The sequence below is a fragment of the Ranitomeya variabilis genome, chromosome 3 (genome assembly GCF_051348905.1).
Source record: "Ranitomeya variabilis isolate aRanVar5 chromosome 3, aRanVar5.hap1, whole genome shotgun sequence".
Lineage (NCBI taxonomy): Eukaryota > Metazoa > Chordata > Amphibia > Anura > Dendrobatidae > Ranitomeya > Ranitomeya variabilis.
In genome coordinates this window covers 317,984,869-318,003,836 of record NC_135234.1, presented here as the reverse complement: position 1 = coordinate 318,003,836, position 18,968 = coordinate 317,984,869, and the positions used below count along the sequence as shown (strand labels likewise).

The following is an 18,968-nucleotide window of genomic DNA, read 5'->3' as shown; positions in this document are numbered from 1 at the left end:
TAAACATTGGAGCTCCCGCACAAGTGACCCCATTTTGGAAACTAGACCTCCCAAGGAACTAATCTAGATGTGTGGTGAGCACTTTGAACCCCCAATTGCTTCGCAGAAGTTTATAACGCAGAGCCGTGAAAATAAAAAATAATTTTTCTTTTCTCAAAAATGATTTTTTAGCCCACAATTTTTTATTTTCCCAAGGGTAACAGGAGAAATTGGACCACAAAAGTTGTTGTCCAGTTTCTCCTGAGTACGCTGATACCCCATATGTGGGGGTAAACCACTGTTTTGGCACACGTCGGGGTTTGGAAGGGAAGTAGTGACGTTTTGAAATGCAGACTTTGATGGAATGCTCTGCGGGCGTCAGGTTGCGTTTGCAGAGCCCCTGATGTGCCTAAACAGTAGGAACTCCCCACAAGTGACTCCATTTTGGAAACTAGACCCCCAAGGGAACTTATCTAGATGTGTGGTGAGCACTTTGAACCCCCAAGTGCTTCACAGAAGTTTATAACGCAGAGCTGTGAAAATAATAAATGTGTTTCCTTTCCTCAAAAATATTTTTTTAGCCCAGAATTTTTTATTTTTGCAAGGGTAACAGGAGAAATTGGACCCCAATATTTGTTGCCCAGTTTGTTGTGAGTACGCGGATACCCCATATGTGGGGGTAAACCACTGTTTGGGCACACGTCAGGGCTCGGAAGGGAAGTAGTGACATTTGAAATGCAGACTTTGATGGAATGGTCTGCGGGCGTCACATTGCATTTGCAGAGCCCCTGATGTACCTAAACAGTAGAAACACTCCACAAGTGACCCCATTTTGGAAACTAGACCCCCCAAGGAACTTATCTAGATGTGTGATGAGCACGTTCAACCCCCAAGTGCTTCACAGAAGTTTACAACGCAGAGCCGTGAAAATAAAAAATCATTTTTCTTTCCTCAAAAAAGATGTTTTAGCAAGCAATTTTTTATTTTCTCAAGGGTAACAGGAGAAATTGGACCCCAATATTTGTTGCCCAGTTTGTTGTGAGTACGCTGATACCCCATATGTGGGGGTAAACCACTGTTTGGGCATACGTCAGGGCTCGGAAGGGAAGTAGTGACATTTGAAATGCAGACTTTGATGGAATGGTCTGCGGGCGTCACGTTGCATTTGCAGAGCCCCTGATGTGCCTAAACAGTAGAAACACCCCACAAGTGACCCCATTTTGGAAACTAGACCCCCGAAGGAACTTATCTAGATGTGTGGTGAGCACTTTCAACCCCCAAGTGCTTCACAGAAGTTTATAACGCAGAGCCGTGAAAATAAAAAATTATTGTTCTTTCCTCAAAAATTATGTCTTAGCAAGTAATTTTTTATTTTTGCAAGGGTAACAGGAGAAATTGGACCCCAACAGTTGTTGCCCAGTTTGTCCTGAGTATGCTGGTATCCCAAATGTGAGGGTAAACCACTGTTTGGGCGCACGTCGGGGCTTGGAAGGGAGGGAGCACCATTTGACTTTTTGAATGCAAGATTGGCTGGAATCAATGGTGGCGCCATGTTGCGTTTGGAGACCCCTGATGTGCCTAAACAGTGGAAACCCCTCAATTCTAACTTCAACACTAACCCCAACACACCCCTAATCCTAATCCCAACTATAGCCATAACCCTAATCCCAACCCTAACTCCAACACACCCCTAACCACAACCCTAACCCCAACACACCCGTAACCCTAATTCCAACCCTAACCCTAATCCTAACCCTAATCCCAACCCTAACCCTAATCCCAACCCTAACCACAACTGTAACCCCAACACACCCCTAACCCTATCCGTAACCCTAACCACAAGCCTAATCTTAACCCTATTTCCACGGGGGAGCACGGGGGGGTGTGACATAGGAGCAGGGGGGGAGCGGGCAGGAGGACGGGGGAGCGGAGCACAGGACGGAGGGGACCGGACCCCATAACGGAGCACTGGGGGGGCGATCGGTGGGGTGGGGGGGGGGTCACTTCAGGTTTTCCAGCCATGGCCGATGATATGCAGCATCGATGCAGCATCGGCCATGGCTGGATTGTAATATTTCACCAGTTTTTTAGGTGAAATATTACAAATCGCTCTGATTGGCAGTTTCATTTTCAACAGCCAATCAGAGCGATCGTAGCCACGGAGGGGTGAAGCCACCCCCCCCGGGCTGAAGTACCACTCCCCCTGTCTCTGCAGATTGGGTAAAATAGGAGTTAACCCTTTCACCCGATCTGCAGGGACGCGATCATTCCATGACGCCACATAGGCGTCATGGGTCGGATTGGCACGGGTTTTCATGACGCCTACGTGGCGTCATGGGTCGGGAAGGGGTTAAATAATAAATTGAGATGTTGTGCAGCCCTAGTTCCCCATTCAGCTTATTTTTATAGAAATTGTCTGAGGCAACTCTAGCTCTCTTCCCCTTCCAGATAAAATTGTTAACAGAGGTTTTGGTTCTATTAAGGTAAAAAGCAGGGAGGGCCATAGACAGTGCTCTAAACACGTATAATATCTTCGGGAGAATAAACGATTTAATTATTAGATATTTTCCCATCCGTGTTAGGTAGGAATTTCCATAGCTAGAGAGGTCCTTAGAGATAGTTTCCAGAATATGATCCAAGATAGCTTTGATTGTTGAGTGTGGGTATCTAGTAAAGAGAATTCCTAAATAAGTGATCTCCTTATCTTACCATACAAAATCGACTATGTTTTTCAAAATATGAATTGTCCGGTTGCTTAAGTGAAAGTGTAACACCTTCGATTTTTTTCCTATTTATTTTAAAATAGGAAATTTTGGAGAATGATTCTAATATTTTCAGCAAAGCCTCAACTGAGTTTAAAGGGTCTGACAAAGTCAAAAGCAGATCATCTGGGAATATGCTAATTTTGTAATGGCGCGAAGGGGTTTTAAAACCTCATATAAGCCTATCTAATCTAACTTTCTCTGCTAGTGGTTCAATAGCTAGCGCAAACGATAAGGGTGATAGAGGTCATCCCTGTCTTGTGCCGTTACTTATAGGGAAGGTTTTAGAAAGATGATTATTAATATAGATTTTCGCATTTGGGTTCGAATAGAGGGCAAAATAGTTGCTAATATTGCATTACTAAAGCCAAATTTGGTTAAAGTGGTTTTGAGGTATTCCCAACTAACTCTATCAAAGGCCTTTTTGGCATCAAGTGTGAGTATAATTGATGAAAATTTAGAAGAGTTAATCATATTGACTAATCTTCTGGTACCATCTGAAGTCGGGCGACATTCAATAAAACCAATTTGATCATTGTTTATTAGCTTAAGTAGGATGTTCTTCAACCTGTCTGCCAGAATTTTTGAATAAATTTTGATATCACAGTTGAAATGGGCGTACAGTCTTGCATGTTTTCAGATTCACCTTTCCATTTCGGAATCATGACAATGGTTGCCTCTAGAATTTCTGTTGGAAAAAATCCACAGGTAGAAGCATGATTGAAAATTAGTTCTAGAAAGGGGGATAACATCTGTGCCTAAGTTTTATAATATTAATTTTTTGTATTTTTGATTCTTGAATCGTGTATCAATAATATCGCGTGCAGTGAATGGTAGTGATAAAGCATTCAAATCAGAAGAATCAATTTTAGGTACCGGATTTTCCAGCGTATAAGACGACCTTTTAACCCCTGAAAATCATCTTAAAAGTCGGGGGTCGTCTTAGACGCCGGGTGTCGTCTTATAGGGCAGGTGTGGACCAATGTGCATATGGTGGGTGGGGGGGTGGGGAGCGGTCCCGAAGACGAAGAGAGGGGGCGTCTTACAGGGAAGGAGTAAGTGGAGTATCCCCCTATTACCTCATTGTGGCAGCGATGCTCTCTGTGCTGGGGGGCGGCGGCAGCTCCTCTTTGTGCAGCATGGTGTCTCTGTGCTGGGGGTGTCGGCGGCTCCTCTTTGTGCAGCGTGGGGGCTCTGTGCTGGGGGGCGGCGGCGTATCTTTGAGCAGCATTGGGGCTCCACCGGCATTTCCTCAAAGCCCGGAGGCCCCAGCAGCTTCATTGCTGCGATGCGGTGGCCTCCAGGAAAATGCTGATTCAGATCTCATCCCGAGATCTCAAGAAACGAGATCTGAATTGGAGCATCGCTGCAACAATGAGGTAGTTGGGGGATACTCCACTTATTCCATCCCTGTGAGACGCCCCCTCTCTTCGTCATCGGGACTACTCCCCCCACCATATGCACATTGGTCACCCGCCTTATAAGACGACACACGGCGTATAAGAAGACCCCTGACTTTTAAGAAGATTTTCTATTTTAACTAGAAAAGTTGGGGGGTCGTCTTATACGCCCAGTCGTCTTATACGCCGGAAAATACGGTAGATTTAGGTCTTTTTAAAAAAAGTGCAATATCTGTTGGATCTGGGTGGGGAATTGTAGGGTCAGATATAAGATTGTAAAGGTTAGAATAGTAATCCGCGAATGCGTTAGCAATGTCTTTCGGGTGATGTTTAGTATATCCTGATTGATTTTTAATTTTATTGATCCTTTTTTACTCTTTCTTTGCTTCAATCTCCTCATCATAAATTGTGTCGGTTTATTCAGTGAGGAATAAACTTTAAATTTTGAGGATTTAATTACAGAGTCATAATTTGATAAAATAGCTGCTTTAAGTTCCGGTCTTAATTTTAGAATTTCCAGATGAATGTCAGAGGAAGGTGAAGGAAGACTATTTTGAAGGTCCTCTTTTACTTTGATTTGTGTTTGTATGTTGTTTATTTTTTTCTCTTTTTTTGTTATGTCTGATGATATTATTCTACTTTTAACTCTTTGCGATACGTTTTGTAATGAACTGATTGCAGCTGTAAGTTGTTCTGAACAGAGCAGTATATTACATGGCATGGCTCCTCACAGTGGTAAATTCATCCCTGCTTCTGTAAAGGTGCATTCACATTGCATTCTGTGTCCCATAAGTCTGAAATCCCCCGCAAAACGGGGTCCGGATGAATTCTCAGGTGGGGTCATAGACTTAAGTGATGCAGACAGAGCGAACGTGTGCTTTGACCGGCATCATTTTCGTGAGTGTACGCCTTCTGGAGGCAGACACTCAGACGTAGAGAACTGCGTTCTGAGTGTCTACCTCCTATAGGCATACACTGCTAAAAATGATGCACATTAGAGTGCACATTCGCTCCGTCTGCATCATTATAGTCTATGGCCTCATCGGCGAACACCAGGTCGGAAGCACAGACAGTTCCAAATTCCATCCACAAAGAATGTTCTACTGCTGGCACTGTCCAGCAACAGGATATAATCCTTCATTGCATTCCCCGCATCATTCAGTAGTGAACGCTTGGTGCACATGCTCGCAGTGTAGGGAGGAATTAAAAGGCTGTCGGCCGGCGGCTGAAGCACTGCAATCCCCGGGAATCTGCTGGAGGCCAGAGGTTCTCCACCCCTGGCATAAACCATATCAAGATAAACTAAACTCAACTTGATGCATAAGCAACATACATACATAAACTCACCTGGAACAACATCTCAAACACTTCATACACTGATATATGTTCTGCACTTACTGCATGGATACCGTTGATACAGCAGACGGGATCTTTCCAATGCCACCACTCTCTACCAGTTCTATTGCCTGCTTCATCTCCATTTTATGATAGAAGGCAATGAGCTGGGGCTCTGTAGACCTCTCCCCTGCAATAAGGCACTTCTTCACATAAGTTTTATTGAATCTGTTCAATCTGCATTAAAAGACAGATCTCATTAGGCTATTACTTACAAAATATTGAGATTACACATTGATTATCCACATAAAGCGAACAAAAGAAACAAACATCCTAAAATATAATTTACATATATAAAACACTTAAAGATGCAACTTAGGCCATGTTCAGAATCTGTAACCTGTCATGTTCAGAGCAGTTTATTGTGCGCCAATTCAAAGAAGTTCATACTGACTACCGTATTTTTCGGATTGTAAGACACACTTTTTTCCCCAAAATTTGAGGGGGAAATGGGGGGGTGTCTTATAATGCAGACATACCTTATCGGTTGTTGCTGCAAGCCACAGGCTGGGATGAGGGGGTGCCCGGCGGTGCTGCGGGAGGCTCTGTCGACATTTTGTGAAAGGCCAGACCCCCGTAGTTCCATGGTTTCCTGTGCGGTGGAACTCCGGGAAAATGGCCGCCGGAGGACAGCGCATACATAGATGGAGATCTCGGCACCAAGATCTCGGGAGATGAGATCTCAGCACTGAGTCCACCACACAGGAAACCATGGAACTGCGGGCGCTCTGGCTTTTTACAAAATATCTGCAGTTCCCCCAGCACCCGGGCCTCTCTGACCTTTCCCGGCACCTGCGCACTGCAGTACATTGCTCTGCCCTCAACAGGGCAAAGTACGCCTGTGCCGGAGCCACGGCAGGAAGACAAGAAGAGGACGTCATCGCATGAAGATAGGAGGCGCCGGACGCGGACTGAGACGCCCTTCGGACCGGACCGCAGCGGGACCACCCCTAGGTGAGTATAATCTAACCTGTTTTTTTTACCTTTCAGGTTACATCGGGGGCTTATCAACAGCATTACAGAATGCATTACAGAATGAAGTAGATAAGCCCCTGATGCCGGTGGCCTTAACTCATATACGATTTTTGGGGTGACAGGTTCCCTTTAATATTTAACAGTGAAAGCTTTTAGTAGTTAGACAATGTTACTTACTTGTCTTTCCAGTGATGGTGGCCATAATGACCACATATGTCCTCGATTCCCGTCAGAAGATGATCAAGGAACTAAAAAAAAAAAAAAATATCTAGGATTATGAATGTTTTCTTAAAATCATACATGCTCATGTTTCACACCACCAGACCTGTTAAATAAGTTAACCCCTTACCAACATATGACGTACTGTTATGACATATGCCGGCTCCCCAACATTGATGTGGGCTGGCACGCAGAGCCTGCATCGTTCCCGGCAGATGATGGCCGTTTGTCCACATGCTTCTGCCTGCAACTGTTAACGTGCAAATTGCTGTTGTCATTCTCTGACAGTACTATCAAATACACTCCAGAAGGATGGAGCATCATTCCGCAAGCCCATCGGTGCGCTAGTGATGTGATCACAGGTTGCTTTAAGAGCCGGGGGTCTGATAAAGACCCCCCCCCCCCCCACCTGTCATGATGATATTCCTGGGAAAGCCAGCGTATACCAGTATGTCACATGTTGGTAAGGGGTTAACTTATTTAACAAGTCTGGTGGAGTGAAATCATCACATGCTATTGCACATACAATGCATTAAACTATCAGACAAGAACAGTGTTTAAGCAACGTGGCAGTGAACAGTTGGTACATCTAATAGCGACACACCATGAGGCTGCTATGGGGTCCAGTCCCATCCATCCAACCATCCTCAGGATGCAGATACAGTTGAGTCCAATGGTGTCACAGGGAAACATAGGCACCCTGCTCCACCATTCTGTCTGTGGGTCCGAGTCTCAGTGCAGCAGGCGCAATGATCTGCAGAGCAGCACATTGGTGGAACGGTGGGGAGAGAGGGGTCGAAGGCAAGTATTTATGTGGGGGCCATGATACTGTGTGTGTGGGGATGGAGGGACGGGGAATGTGAGGGTCATCATTAAATGTGTGTATGTGGTGGACGTGGAGGGGCTGTGGAGACCATGAATATTTGAGTGGAGAAGGCCATGATACTGTGAGTGAGAGGGTGGAGGGGTGCTTGTGGGGGCCACAATACTGATGCCTGTATGCGGGGGCCATAATACCAATATTGTGTGGCAGGGCTGTTGATGCCATGATACTGTGTATGTGGGACGCCATGATTTTGTGTGTGGGGGAAGATGTGTGCACTGTGCTTGTGTGGGAGGTGTCATTAAACTGTATATAGGGGAGGTACTGTGGGAGCCATGATACTATATGTGAGGGGCTGTGGGCACCAGGATACTGTTTGGGGGCAGGGGGGAATTATAGGGACATCATACAGTGTGGGAGCCACTTTATGGGCAGCATACTAAGTTGGAAGTGTTGGGTTCACTTTGGTAATCATACTGTGTTGAAGAAAAGGTAGAATCATTATTTGTGTACAAAGGGGTACTGAGGAGGTATAATACTTGTGGGGACCATTAAATAAGTTATTTAAATTATTGTGCTTGTGCCAAAATACATGTCGCTGTCTTCAAAATGGCAGGTATGCCCTTCTGTGACTGCGATTATGCGTTGTAACTAGTGATGAGCGAATATACTCGTTACTCGAGATTTCCCGAGCACGCTCGGGTGCCTCCGATTATTTTTTTTAGTGCTCAGAGATTTAGTTTTTAGCGCCGCAGCTGAATGATTTACATCTGTTAGCCAGCATAAGTACATGAGGGGGTTCCCTAGCAACCAAGCAACGATTATATTCGCTCATCACTAGTTGTAACCTCTTCTACTCTCTTTGTTATTTTATTTTGGAGGGAAGGTTGGGTGGTGGAATGGGTTCTATTAGAACTTTTGCCATGATATCTCATGATGTTGATGTACACCCCCTGTCAGTGGCAAACGCAACTTCGTAATGAGGCTTTCATGTTCAATATGTTCATGATTTATATTATACTAGATGGCAGCCCGATTCTAAAGAACCGGGAGTCTAGAATCCATATATACTTTATTTATTCAAATGTAAGAATAATGCAATTAATAAATAATAGTAAGAAAGAACAAAAAATGGCTGCACTCACCAGCTCTTGACAATTCTTGACAGTACGGCACATTTCTGATTGGTCGCTCGCGGCAGGCGGCAACCAATCAGAAAAGTGCCGCGCACCACGAAGGCATATATCTTTGTCCACCCTGAGCGGGTGTAGGACGCTGGTGACGTCACTTATCTCCGGACATTATCTCCGGACAAAGCCACGGAAGTTGGCACAAATTGCCGGAAGTAGTATTCTAGGCAATTATATATTAGATTTTAATGTTATCAGTGTTTACCTTTGAACGTTTATATTGTATTGTCCTGTCACCAGCCATGTGTACGATTATCGGCCGAAAGCCTCTCTGGAACCAATAATCACCCCATGTAAAGGTATCTTTATAAGTTAAAGATTCAGAATACTATGACTTTTATCATATCCTGAACAGTCAAGTTTTTTATGAACCGTTAAGGTTTTCTGGTTGAAGTAAAAAAAAAAGTTTGAAACCATAAAATGTTGAAAAATTATGTCATTCTTGAGTATATCACTCAATTGTGCTCATAAACGTGTCAAATTTGATCTATAATATACTTTAATATACGTTACTTTAATCTTTAATATACTTAAGAACAGGGCCCCAGACATCACACAGGGGGTCTGAAACACCGCACAGTGGTCCAAAATATCGCTGTGCTCTGCCTGGGGCCCCATATGCTGCCTGGGGCCCCTGTGCTCTGCCTGGGGCCCCATATGCTGCCTGGGGCCCCTGTGCTCTGCCTGGGGCCCCATAGGCTGCCTGGGGCCCCTGTGCTCTACCTGGGACCACTGTGCTCTGCCTGGGGCCCCATATGCTGCCTGGGGCCCCTGTGCTCTGCCTGGGGCCCCTGTGCTCTGCCTGGGGCCCCATGTTCTGCCTGGGGCCACAGTGCTCTGCCTGGGGCCCCATGTTCTGCCTGGGGCCACAGTGCTCTGCCTGGGGCCCCATAGGCTGCCTGGGGCCCCTGTGCTCTGCCTGGGACCACTGTGCTCTGCCTGGGGCCCCATATGCTGCCTGGGGCACCTGTGCTCTGCCTGGGGCCACTGTGCTCTGCCTGGGGCCCCTGTGCTCTGCCTGGGGCCCCGTATGCTGCCTGGGGCCCCTGTGCTCTGCCTGGGGCCCCATGTTCTGCCTGGGGCCACTGTGCTCTGCCTGGGGCCCCATAAGCTGCCTGGGGCCCCTGTGCTCTGCCTGGGACCACTGTGCTCTGCCTGGGGCCCCATATGCTGCCTGGGGCCCCTGTGCTCTGCCTGGGGCCACTGTGCTCTGCCTGGGGCCCCATATGCTGCCTTGGGCCACTGTGCTCTGCCTGGGGCCCCATATGCTGCCTGGGGCCCCTGTGCTCTGCCTGGGGCCCGATATGCTGCCTGGGGCCCCTGTGCTCTGCCTGGGGCCCCTGTGCTCTGCCTGGGGCCCCATGTTCTGCCTGGGGCCCCTGTGCTCTGCCTGGGGCCACTGTGCTCTGCCTGGGGCCCCATATGCTGCCTGGGGCCCCATATGCTGCCTGGGGCCCCTGTGCTCTGCCTGGGGCCCCATATGCTGCCTGGGGCCCCTGTGCTCTGCGTGGGGCCCCTGTGCTCTGCGTGGGGCCCCTGTGCTCTGCCTGGGGCCGCTGTGCTCTGCCTGGGGCCCCATATGCTGCCTGGGGCCCCTGTGCTCTGCCTGGGGCCACTGTGCTCTGCCTGGGGCCCCATATGCTGCCTGGGGCCCCTGTGCTCTGCCTGGGGCCACTGTGCTCTGCCTGGGGCCCCATATGCTGCCTGGGGCCCCTGTGCTCTGCGTGGGGCCCCTGTGCTCTGCCTGGGGCCCCTGTGCTCTGCCTGGGGCCACTGTGCTCTGCCTGGGGCCCCATATGCTGCCTGGGGCCACTGTGCTCTGCCTGGGGCCCCATATGCTGCCTGGGGCCCCATATGCTGCCTGGGGCCCCTGTGCTCTGCCTGGGGCCCCATATGCTGCCTGGGGCCCCTGTGCTCTGCGTGGGGCCCCTGTGCTCTGCCTGGGGCCCCTGTGCTCTGCCTGGGGCCACTGTGCTCTGCCTGGGGCCCCATATGCTGCCTGGGGCCCCTGTGCTCTGCCTGGGGCCACTGTGCTCTGCCTGGGGCCCCATATGCTGCCTGGGGCCCCTGTGCTCTGCCTGGGGCCACTGTGCTCTGCCTGGGGCCCCATATGCTGCCTGGGGCCCCTGTGCTCTGCCTGGGGCCACTGTGCTCTGCCTGGGGCCCCATATGCTGCCTGGGGCCCCTGTGCTCTGCCTGGGGCCACTGTGCTCTGCCTGGGGCCCCATATGCTGCCTGGGGCCCCTGTGCTCTGCCTGGGGCCCCTGTGCTCTGCCTGGGGCCCCTGTGCTCTGCCTGGGGCCACTGTGCTCTGCCTGGGGCCCCATATGCTGCCTGGGGCCCCTGTGCTCTGCCTGGGGCCACTGTGCTCTGCCTGGGGCCCCATAGGCTGCCTGGGGCCCCTGTGCTCTGCCTGGGACCACTGTGCTCTGCCTGGGGCCCCATATGCTGCCTGGGGCCCCTGTGCTCTGCCTGGGGCCCCATATGCTGCCTGGGGCCCCTGTGCTCTGCCTGGGTGTAGGACACTGGTGACGTCACTTATCTCCGGACATTAGCTCCGGACATTATCTCTGGACATTAGCTCCGGACATTATCTCCGGACATTATCTCCGGACATTAGCTCCGGACAAAGCCACGGAATTTGGCACAAATTGCAGGAAGTAGTATTCTAGGCAATTATATATTAGATTGTATACCAAAAAGGAGTGCAGGTCCTTGTGCAAAGAGTGGATCAGCAGTAGATCACCTAGGGCATTTCAATCAAGAAATCCACACAGAAAATTTGCAGCTACTGTTCAATACACATGAATGAAGATTTTAAAAGGGAATCAGTCAGCTGCCCTAGCCCCCTAAAACGCCACCATGTCTCTGCTCAATGCTATTTCTGCATTTTAACAACCCCCTTCTTGTGTTTGATCTGTATATAGGTTCAAAATAGAGTTTTATTCTGTGCTCATATTATGGAAATGTCTCAGGACTAATCTGCTGGGTCGCTTATTTTCCCAGACTAGTCACGCTTCCATCTTGCAAGTAATTCAGAAGAACTATTTAGGCTACTTTCACACTAGCGTTAACTGCAATACGTCGCAATGCGTCGTTTTGCCGAAAAAACGCATCCTGCAAAAGTGCTTGCAGGATGCGCTTTTTCTGCATTGACTAACATTAGCGACGCATTGCCACACGTCGCAACTGTCGTGCGACGGTTGCGCCGTGTTGTGGCGGACCGTCGGGAGCAAAAAACGTTACGTGTAACGTTTTTTGCTCCCGACGGTCCGCTTTTTCCGACCGCGCATGCGCGGCCGGAACTCCGCCCCCACCTCCCCGCACCTCACAATGGGGCAGCGGATGCGCTGGAAAAATGCATCCGCTGCCCCCGTTGTGCGGCGCAGAGAACGCTAGCGTCGGTAACCTCGGCCCGACGCTAGTGTGAAAGTAGCCTTAGTCTGAATTACTAATTAGAGGGCAATATTGATTCAGAATCCAAACTACACTGTGCACGATGTCAACTTCGACATTCATAAGATACACGGATGGTATAGGGAAAATAAATATCTAAGATAAGCTAGATAACATGCTGACTCTCGCCATTGTGGTCATTCCACTCTTCATTCAGAGCGTTATCAGCTTTATCTTAGATATTTATTCTTCCTCTACAATCCAATAAAGTAATAGCAAATACATAGTTGCGAGCATCAATGTGATTCCATAATGTTGAGGGTACGAGGTATTGACGTTTTAAATATCAATATCCAGGGTGGTAAATTCGCTAAACGGTTTGGTCAGATGGAGATTGGATATGGACCCTTCAAATTGTTCAACCACAAGGCCTGAATGAGAACCTTACTTTTGCGCCCTTCTTGTGATCGCTTTGCTGCTGTTCATTATGATGTGCTGCGGTGCCCGCATTCTTGGTATTTTATTTGCTTTTAATTATATATATTCCTACATTTGTACATAGGTGTTGAGTGGTCGACCATTTGGAGCTTGGACAAGTTTTCTATATAGGGATGAACAGGATATCGCCCTTACAAAGGATGGATATATGAAGAAATACATGCACACAGCCATGTATATGTGTGCGCATACATACATACATACATACATACATACATACATATATATACACACACACACACACACACACACACACACACACCTTTTAATTTTTCTCAGCTTATAGGATAGTTTTAGACATAGTTGTGTGGGATCTAGGTCTGGGATGTCGACATACGGATACCATCTTTTTATTTATATATAGAGTCCTTATAGGATTTATTTTTCTGTTTTTGTTTATTTGGTATGATGGCATGTGTTGTATTTATGTTACTAGCATATGGGATTATTTTTTTCCCCCCTCTATGCATATTTCTGTGTAGATATTAATATGTAGGTGCTATCCCTTTAAATCTTCCTTAGTGGAACATGTATGTGTGTGGCCCGTCTTTTACCACACTGATGATTATTATTTGAATAATTATCTATCATATTTATGTGCATCTTCAGTGTGGTTGGACTGGGTACGCATTGCCAGGAATCCCAGGGGAGGGAATGTTATTGTGTGGATTTATACGCACCTGCTTGTTATTCTCCTCTGTGGGTTACATTTGGATGTATCTATTCGGGACTAGCGGATTTCATTACCGTTTATATACTTTGCCCTATCCTTGCCAGTTTCCAATATGGCCGCTAATAATTTTATTGCTTTATGCGCATGCGCCGCTCTGGCGCTTCTGGCTCCACCGGCGTTCTCTTCCGGGATGTCTCCTGCGCCTGATCATGTGAGGCACCACGTGTTTCCGGTGCGGACGACTCTGCATGATGTGATCCGGCGGGCGTGGAGGTTGCCACAGCGACGCACAGCCACATACACTTTAATTTCCAGTTGGATATATATTTAAACCTGTGGTCCACTCTTCTGACATGCCCCCTGAAGAAGGAGTTTTTTCTCCGAAACGCGTGTCGGGGTGGGCTGGTGGACCACGTGCGTTCCTGTTACCACAGATTGCAAGTTTTTCATGTGTATTTGTTATACTTTAGGATATTGCTTGCGAACCTGCGACTCTTGCATGTAGTACTATTCACCATACATATGGGCATCATTTGATGGACTTTATCAGGCTGTATTATCTATGTATTCTGAGTGTGGTCTACCAGCTCCTTGCACGGATGCTGGTTCTGTGTGCACATTTTAGTCTCCTTTAACTTTTTGCATATTAACAGAGATTTTTGTAAGTTTCATACATTTTTTTGGACCTTAGGACTGTTTTTCTTCTGTTTTCTTATAAACCGAAGAAGGTAGAAGTTGATGATGAAAACATTATACATACAGTGCACTTTGGATTGTAAGTAAATATTGCCTAAGAGCCTAGTTCTTCAAAATTATGGGAAGTGGTAGGACCACATTCTGGAGTGCCAGGGCCCATAAACTCCTATCTTGTAGGAGAGCCCTTCTGCAAGTGTGACGTCACCACTGGCTACTTGGAAAAGCATGTGTGTCTTCAGAGTTCTCCCACTCTTCTAATGCACACTGAAGTCAGATGCGCACTCCCAAGCCTCATCAGGACACTGCACATGTTCAGGAGGGTAGAATGTGATGTGCATGTACAAACCTTGCAAAAAGCTCACAGTAACTTCATTCTTGTAAATTATATAAGATTGTGCACAGATGGGCATGAATCATGATTACAAGATGGGAGGCAGGACTATGCCACAGAAATAAATGCTCTGTTAAGCAAGTCATGAAGCATGTGCCTAACGCAAACGCAGCATGAAACCGGATATTGAAATCATACATAGAAATCACAGACTCTTGAACAGGGTTGTTTAGAATGCAGAAATAACATGGAGCAGAGACATGGTGGTTTTTCAGATCACGTGTACGGCTGCTTTCACACTAGCGTCGGCACGGGGCCATCGCTATGCGTCGGCCCGACGTGCGTTGTGAAAATAATGCCCGACGTGGGCAGCAGAAGCAGTCTAACGACGCTTCCGCTGCCCCATTGTAAGGTCCGGGGAGGAGGGGGCGGAGTTTCAGCCGCGCATGCGCGGTCGAAAATGGCAGACACGACGCGCAAAAAAACGTTACATGTGTCGGCGGTCCGCCAAAACACGACGCAACCGTCGCACGACGGTTGTGACATGTGGCCATACGTCGCAATGCGTCGCTAATGTTAGTCTATGGGGAAAAAACGCATCCTGCAGACAACTTTGCAGGATGCGTTTTTTCTTCTAAACGAAAAATTGCGACGTACAGCCAACAACGCTAGTGTGAAAGTACCCTAAATTGGTAGAATGGCACAACGGTGCGGGGAAATATTCATCAACATTTCGTTGGGAAATCTCTTCTTTCATTGACTTAAACATACAGATCTTTCAAATATGATGAAAAACATGAGGGCTAATTCCTCAGGACTGGGGTAGAGGACAACTGCATTTCTGGCATAGAAAGTATAATAATAATAATCTTTATTTTTATATAGCGCTAACATATTCCGCAGCGCTTTACATTATTCATTATCGTCATTTATCATCATTATCGACATTTACATTATCATCACTGTCCCCGTTGGGGCTCACAATCTAAATTCCATATCAGTATGTCTTTGGAATGTGGGAGGAAACCGGAGTACCCGGAGGAAACCCACGCAAACACGGAGAGAACATACAAACTCTTTGCAGATGTTGTCCTTAGTGGGGCTTGAACCCAGGACTCCAGCACTGCAAGGCTGCTGTGCTATCCACTGCACCACCGTGCTGCCCATAGCATAGTGATTTTGCACCACCGTGCTGCCCATAGCATAGTGATTTTTGATTAATTTAACAGGCGGGCATGGCCAAGTCTCGACCCACTTCAGTGGAACTGAGTCAAACTGGCGAAAAATGACAAAAGTCACAAAAAGTTTGCACAACTGCCTCGTTGCGCAAAAGTTTTCATGACTTTTTGACACTTTGACACCAGTTTTCTTGGGTAAAAACTTTGATGCATCAGCCCCAAAGCCTTAAATATTTACCATATTGAAAGGATTTTAAATGGCGATTAGATGCTGCATATGTGGCCATATCGCATCAGATTTAAATGACTTCTATAAATGCAAGGATTTGTGGTTTTAAAGTAGTCAATCGTAATGCAGCATGAGTAAAGGGGTTGGTACAGAAACCACTGGTCATACTACTTTTCACCAAGAATAGATTCATTTATAGAGATAATAAATCATCTTCTTTCTCAAACCATGTAGTCTAATAGGAAACACAGGGACAGAATAAAAAAAAGATCCTCTTCATGATTCACAAGTGCTTGTACAATGCTCTACACAGGCAAATACGGTAAGCCAGTTAGTCACCTCACAGGCCACGAAAAGTAGTTATTACTGAGCTTGGACTTTTTTTTTTTTTTTTAATTATGTGAAAACTAAATCTAAAAGTGATCGTACACAATGTTGGGGAAATCACAAAAACAAGTAGAGTGTCACATGATTTATTCACAAAACATTACTGTACAAAAGGGGAAGAAAGCAAATGAAGGGCGAATGTGTAGCAGTTCATCTCATGACTCAACATGTTTAACCCCTTCACCCCGAAGCGCGTTTTCAACTGCCTGACCAGGCCATTTTTTTCAATTTTAACCACTGTCACTTTATGAGGTCATAACTCTGAAATGCTTCAATGGATCCTAGTGATTCTGATTCTGTTTTCTCGTGACATATTGTACTTTATGATAGTGGTAAAATTTCTTCGAAATTACTTATGGTTATTTGTGAAAAAACCGGAAATTTGGCGAAAATTTACCAATTTTGGAACTTTGAATTTTTATGCCCTTAAATCAGAGAGATATGTCACAAAAATTAGTTGTAAAATAACATTTCCCACATGTGTACTATACATCAGCACAATTTTGGAACCAACATTTTTGTCATGAAGTTATAAGGGTTAAAAGTTGACCTGCGATTTTTCATTTTTTCAATAAAATGTAAGAAACCATTTTATTTTTAGGGACCACCTCACACTTGAAGTCACTTTGAGGGGTCTATATGACAGAAAATACCCAAAAGTGACACCATTCCAAAAACTGCACCCCTCAAGGTACTCAAAACCACATTCAAGAAGTTTATTAACCCTTCAGGTGCTTCACAGGAGCTGAAGCAATGTGGAAGGAAAAAATGAACATTTAACTTTTTATTCACAAAAATGATCATTCGGCAACAATTTGTTTATTTTCACAAGGGTAAAAGGAGAAAATGATCCACTGAAGTTGTTGAGCAATTTCTCCTGAATACGCCGACACACCATATGTGGGGGAAAACCACTGTTTGGGCTCACAGCAGGGGTCGGAAGGGAAGGAGCGCCTTTTGACTTTTTGAACGCAAAATTGGCTGGAATTGAGAGTGGACGCCATGTCGCGTTTGAAGAGCCCCTGATGTGCCTAAACATTGGAAAACCCCCACAAGTGACCTCATTTTGGAAACTAGACCCTTTATCGAACTTATGTAGCTGTGTGCTTCACAAGAAGTTTATAACGTAGAGCCGTGGAAAAAAATAAAATAACATTTTTTACACGAAAATGATCTTTTAGCAACGATTTTTTTATTTTCACAAGTGTAAAAGGAGAAAATGGTCCACTAAAATTGTTGAGCAATTTCTCCTGAATATGCAGATACCCCATATGTGGGGGAAAACCACTGTTTGTGTGCACGGCAGGGCTCAGAATGGGAGGAGTGACATTTTGGATTGCAGACTTTGATGGAATGGTCTGCGGACATCATGTTGCGTTTGCAGAGCCCCTGATGTGCCTTAACAGTGGAAATCCTCCACAATTGACCCCATTTTGGAAACTACACCTCTGAAGGAATTTATCTAGAGGCATAGTTTTATAGTAATAACTATAATACTTTTGGTTTTAGTGTATGAATTTATAATGTGGCGGTATGTGTAAGATGTGCTCGGTACATCAGATTATAGATGTGTTGCGTCAAAAGGGTATAAACTAATTTTATTAAATTGTGGACGTATGGTATGCTTTGAAACAATCCTTAATGCAAAGGCCAGGTTTCTCAGGGCAGGTTTCACAATGGTAAGTTGTGTCCTTTCGGATTCCCCTCTTGGAGGATACTCTGCACCGTTTTTGTGATCGTCTTGTCCTTGCTCCTTGGGGAACCTGTCCTGGGAATGTTGACCTGGGACAATATGGGCACTATCAGATTCAGAAGTACTGGGGCCCTCACCTCCCCGAGTGCCAAACATTGGGGCCTTGATGACTTCCTCCTGAAACTGAAGGAAGGTCCCCGTATTGCCTGCAGATCTGAACAGCACAAAAGCATTGTACAGTGCCATCTGTACAATGTGCACGGCCAATTTTTTGTACCATACTGCATGGCACTGTATGGTTGGAGGACCTGATCTGAAAGACCCACACCCCCCACGTACCGATTGTAATCCAAGATACAATCTGGCTTTCGGACTTGTGTTGTGGTCCTACGAACAGCGACAAGGGTGCTGTTGTCACGGTGTATGGTGGTCAGGATAAGGACAACCCTTTTGTCCTTATACTTGACCACCAGCATGTTGTCGCTGCATTGGGCTCTGCTTTCCCCTTTTCTCAGCATTTGCCCAATTAGCAGCTTAGGGAGGCCTCGCTGATTTTTTTGCACGGTGCCACATGCAGCTGTACCTCTGGCAGAGAGGGCCTTGAAGAGTGGGACGCTGGTGTAAAAGTTTTCAATGTAGAGGTGATAACCCTTATCCAGCAGTGGGTGCAGCAATTTCCACACAATTTTCCCACTCACCCCCAGGATGGGGGGGCATTCAGGGGGGTTAATTTGGGTATCCTTCCCCTTGTAGACCCTAAATCTTCTTGTTGAAGAATGGGCCTTTTTTTTTTTTTCCAAAACCCCGGGGATGTGTATGTAAGTGGTGCTTTTACACGTGTAATGTGTGGGGCTTGTGTATAGGGTAATCTATATTATAACAAAACAGGGAGAAAAAAAAGAAGTAGAGAGGTAAAATGTAGAAGAAAAAATGGAAAGAAAAATCAGATTTAAAAAAAAAACAAAACAAATTTGTATAAAAAAAAACAGATGTTCACTACACTAATGCCCTCCCTATAAATTTATCCGACGCAAATTCTTTTTTACAAAAGAAAAAACGAACGTCACCAACAATGTGACGTACGCTCCCCTAATTCCCTCGCTAAAAAGTTAATCGACGCAATTCTTTTTTTTTTTTTTTTTAC

General features: G+C 46.2%; 1 protein-coding gene across 1 annotated transcript in view; it reads right to left on the bottom strand.

Moving 5' to 3' along the window:
* Nucleotides 1-18,968, bottom strand: part of SLC9A1 (solute carrier family 9 member A1) — a 148,027-nt gene that overhangs the window by 27,270 nt on the left and 101,789 nt on the right. The window contains exons 7-8 of the mRNA XM_077295681.1: nucleotides 6,689-6,759; nucleotides 5,540-5,713 (exon numbers count right to left, since the gene is read on the bottom strand). Of these exons, the coding sequence (XP_077151796.1) occupies nucleotides 5,540-5,713; nucleotides 6,689-6,759 (245 nt within the window). The remainder of the gene's footprint in view (nucleotides 1-5,539; nucleotides 5,714-6,688; nucleotides 6,760-18,968) is intronic.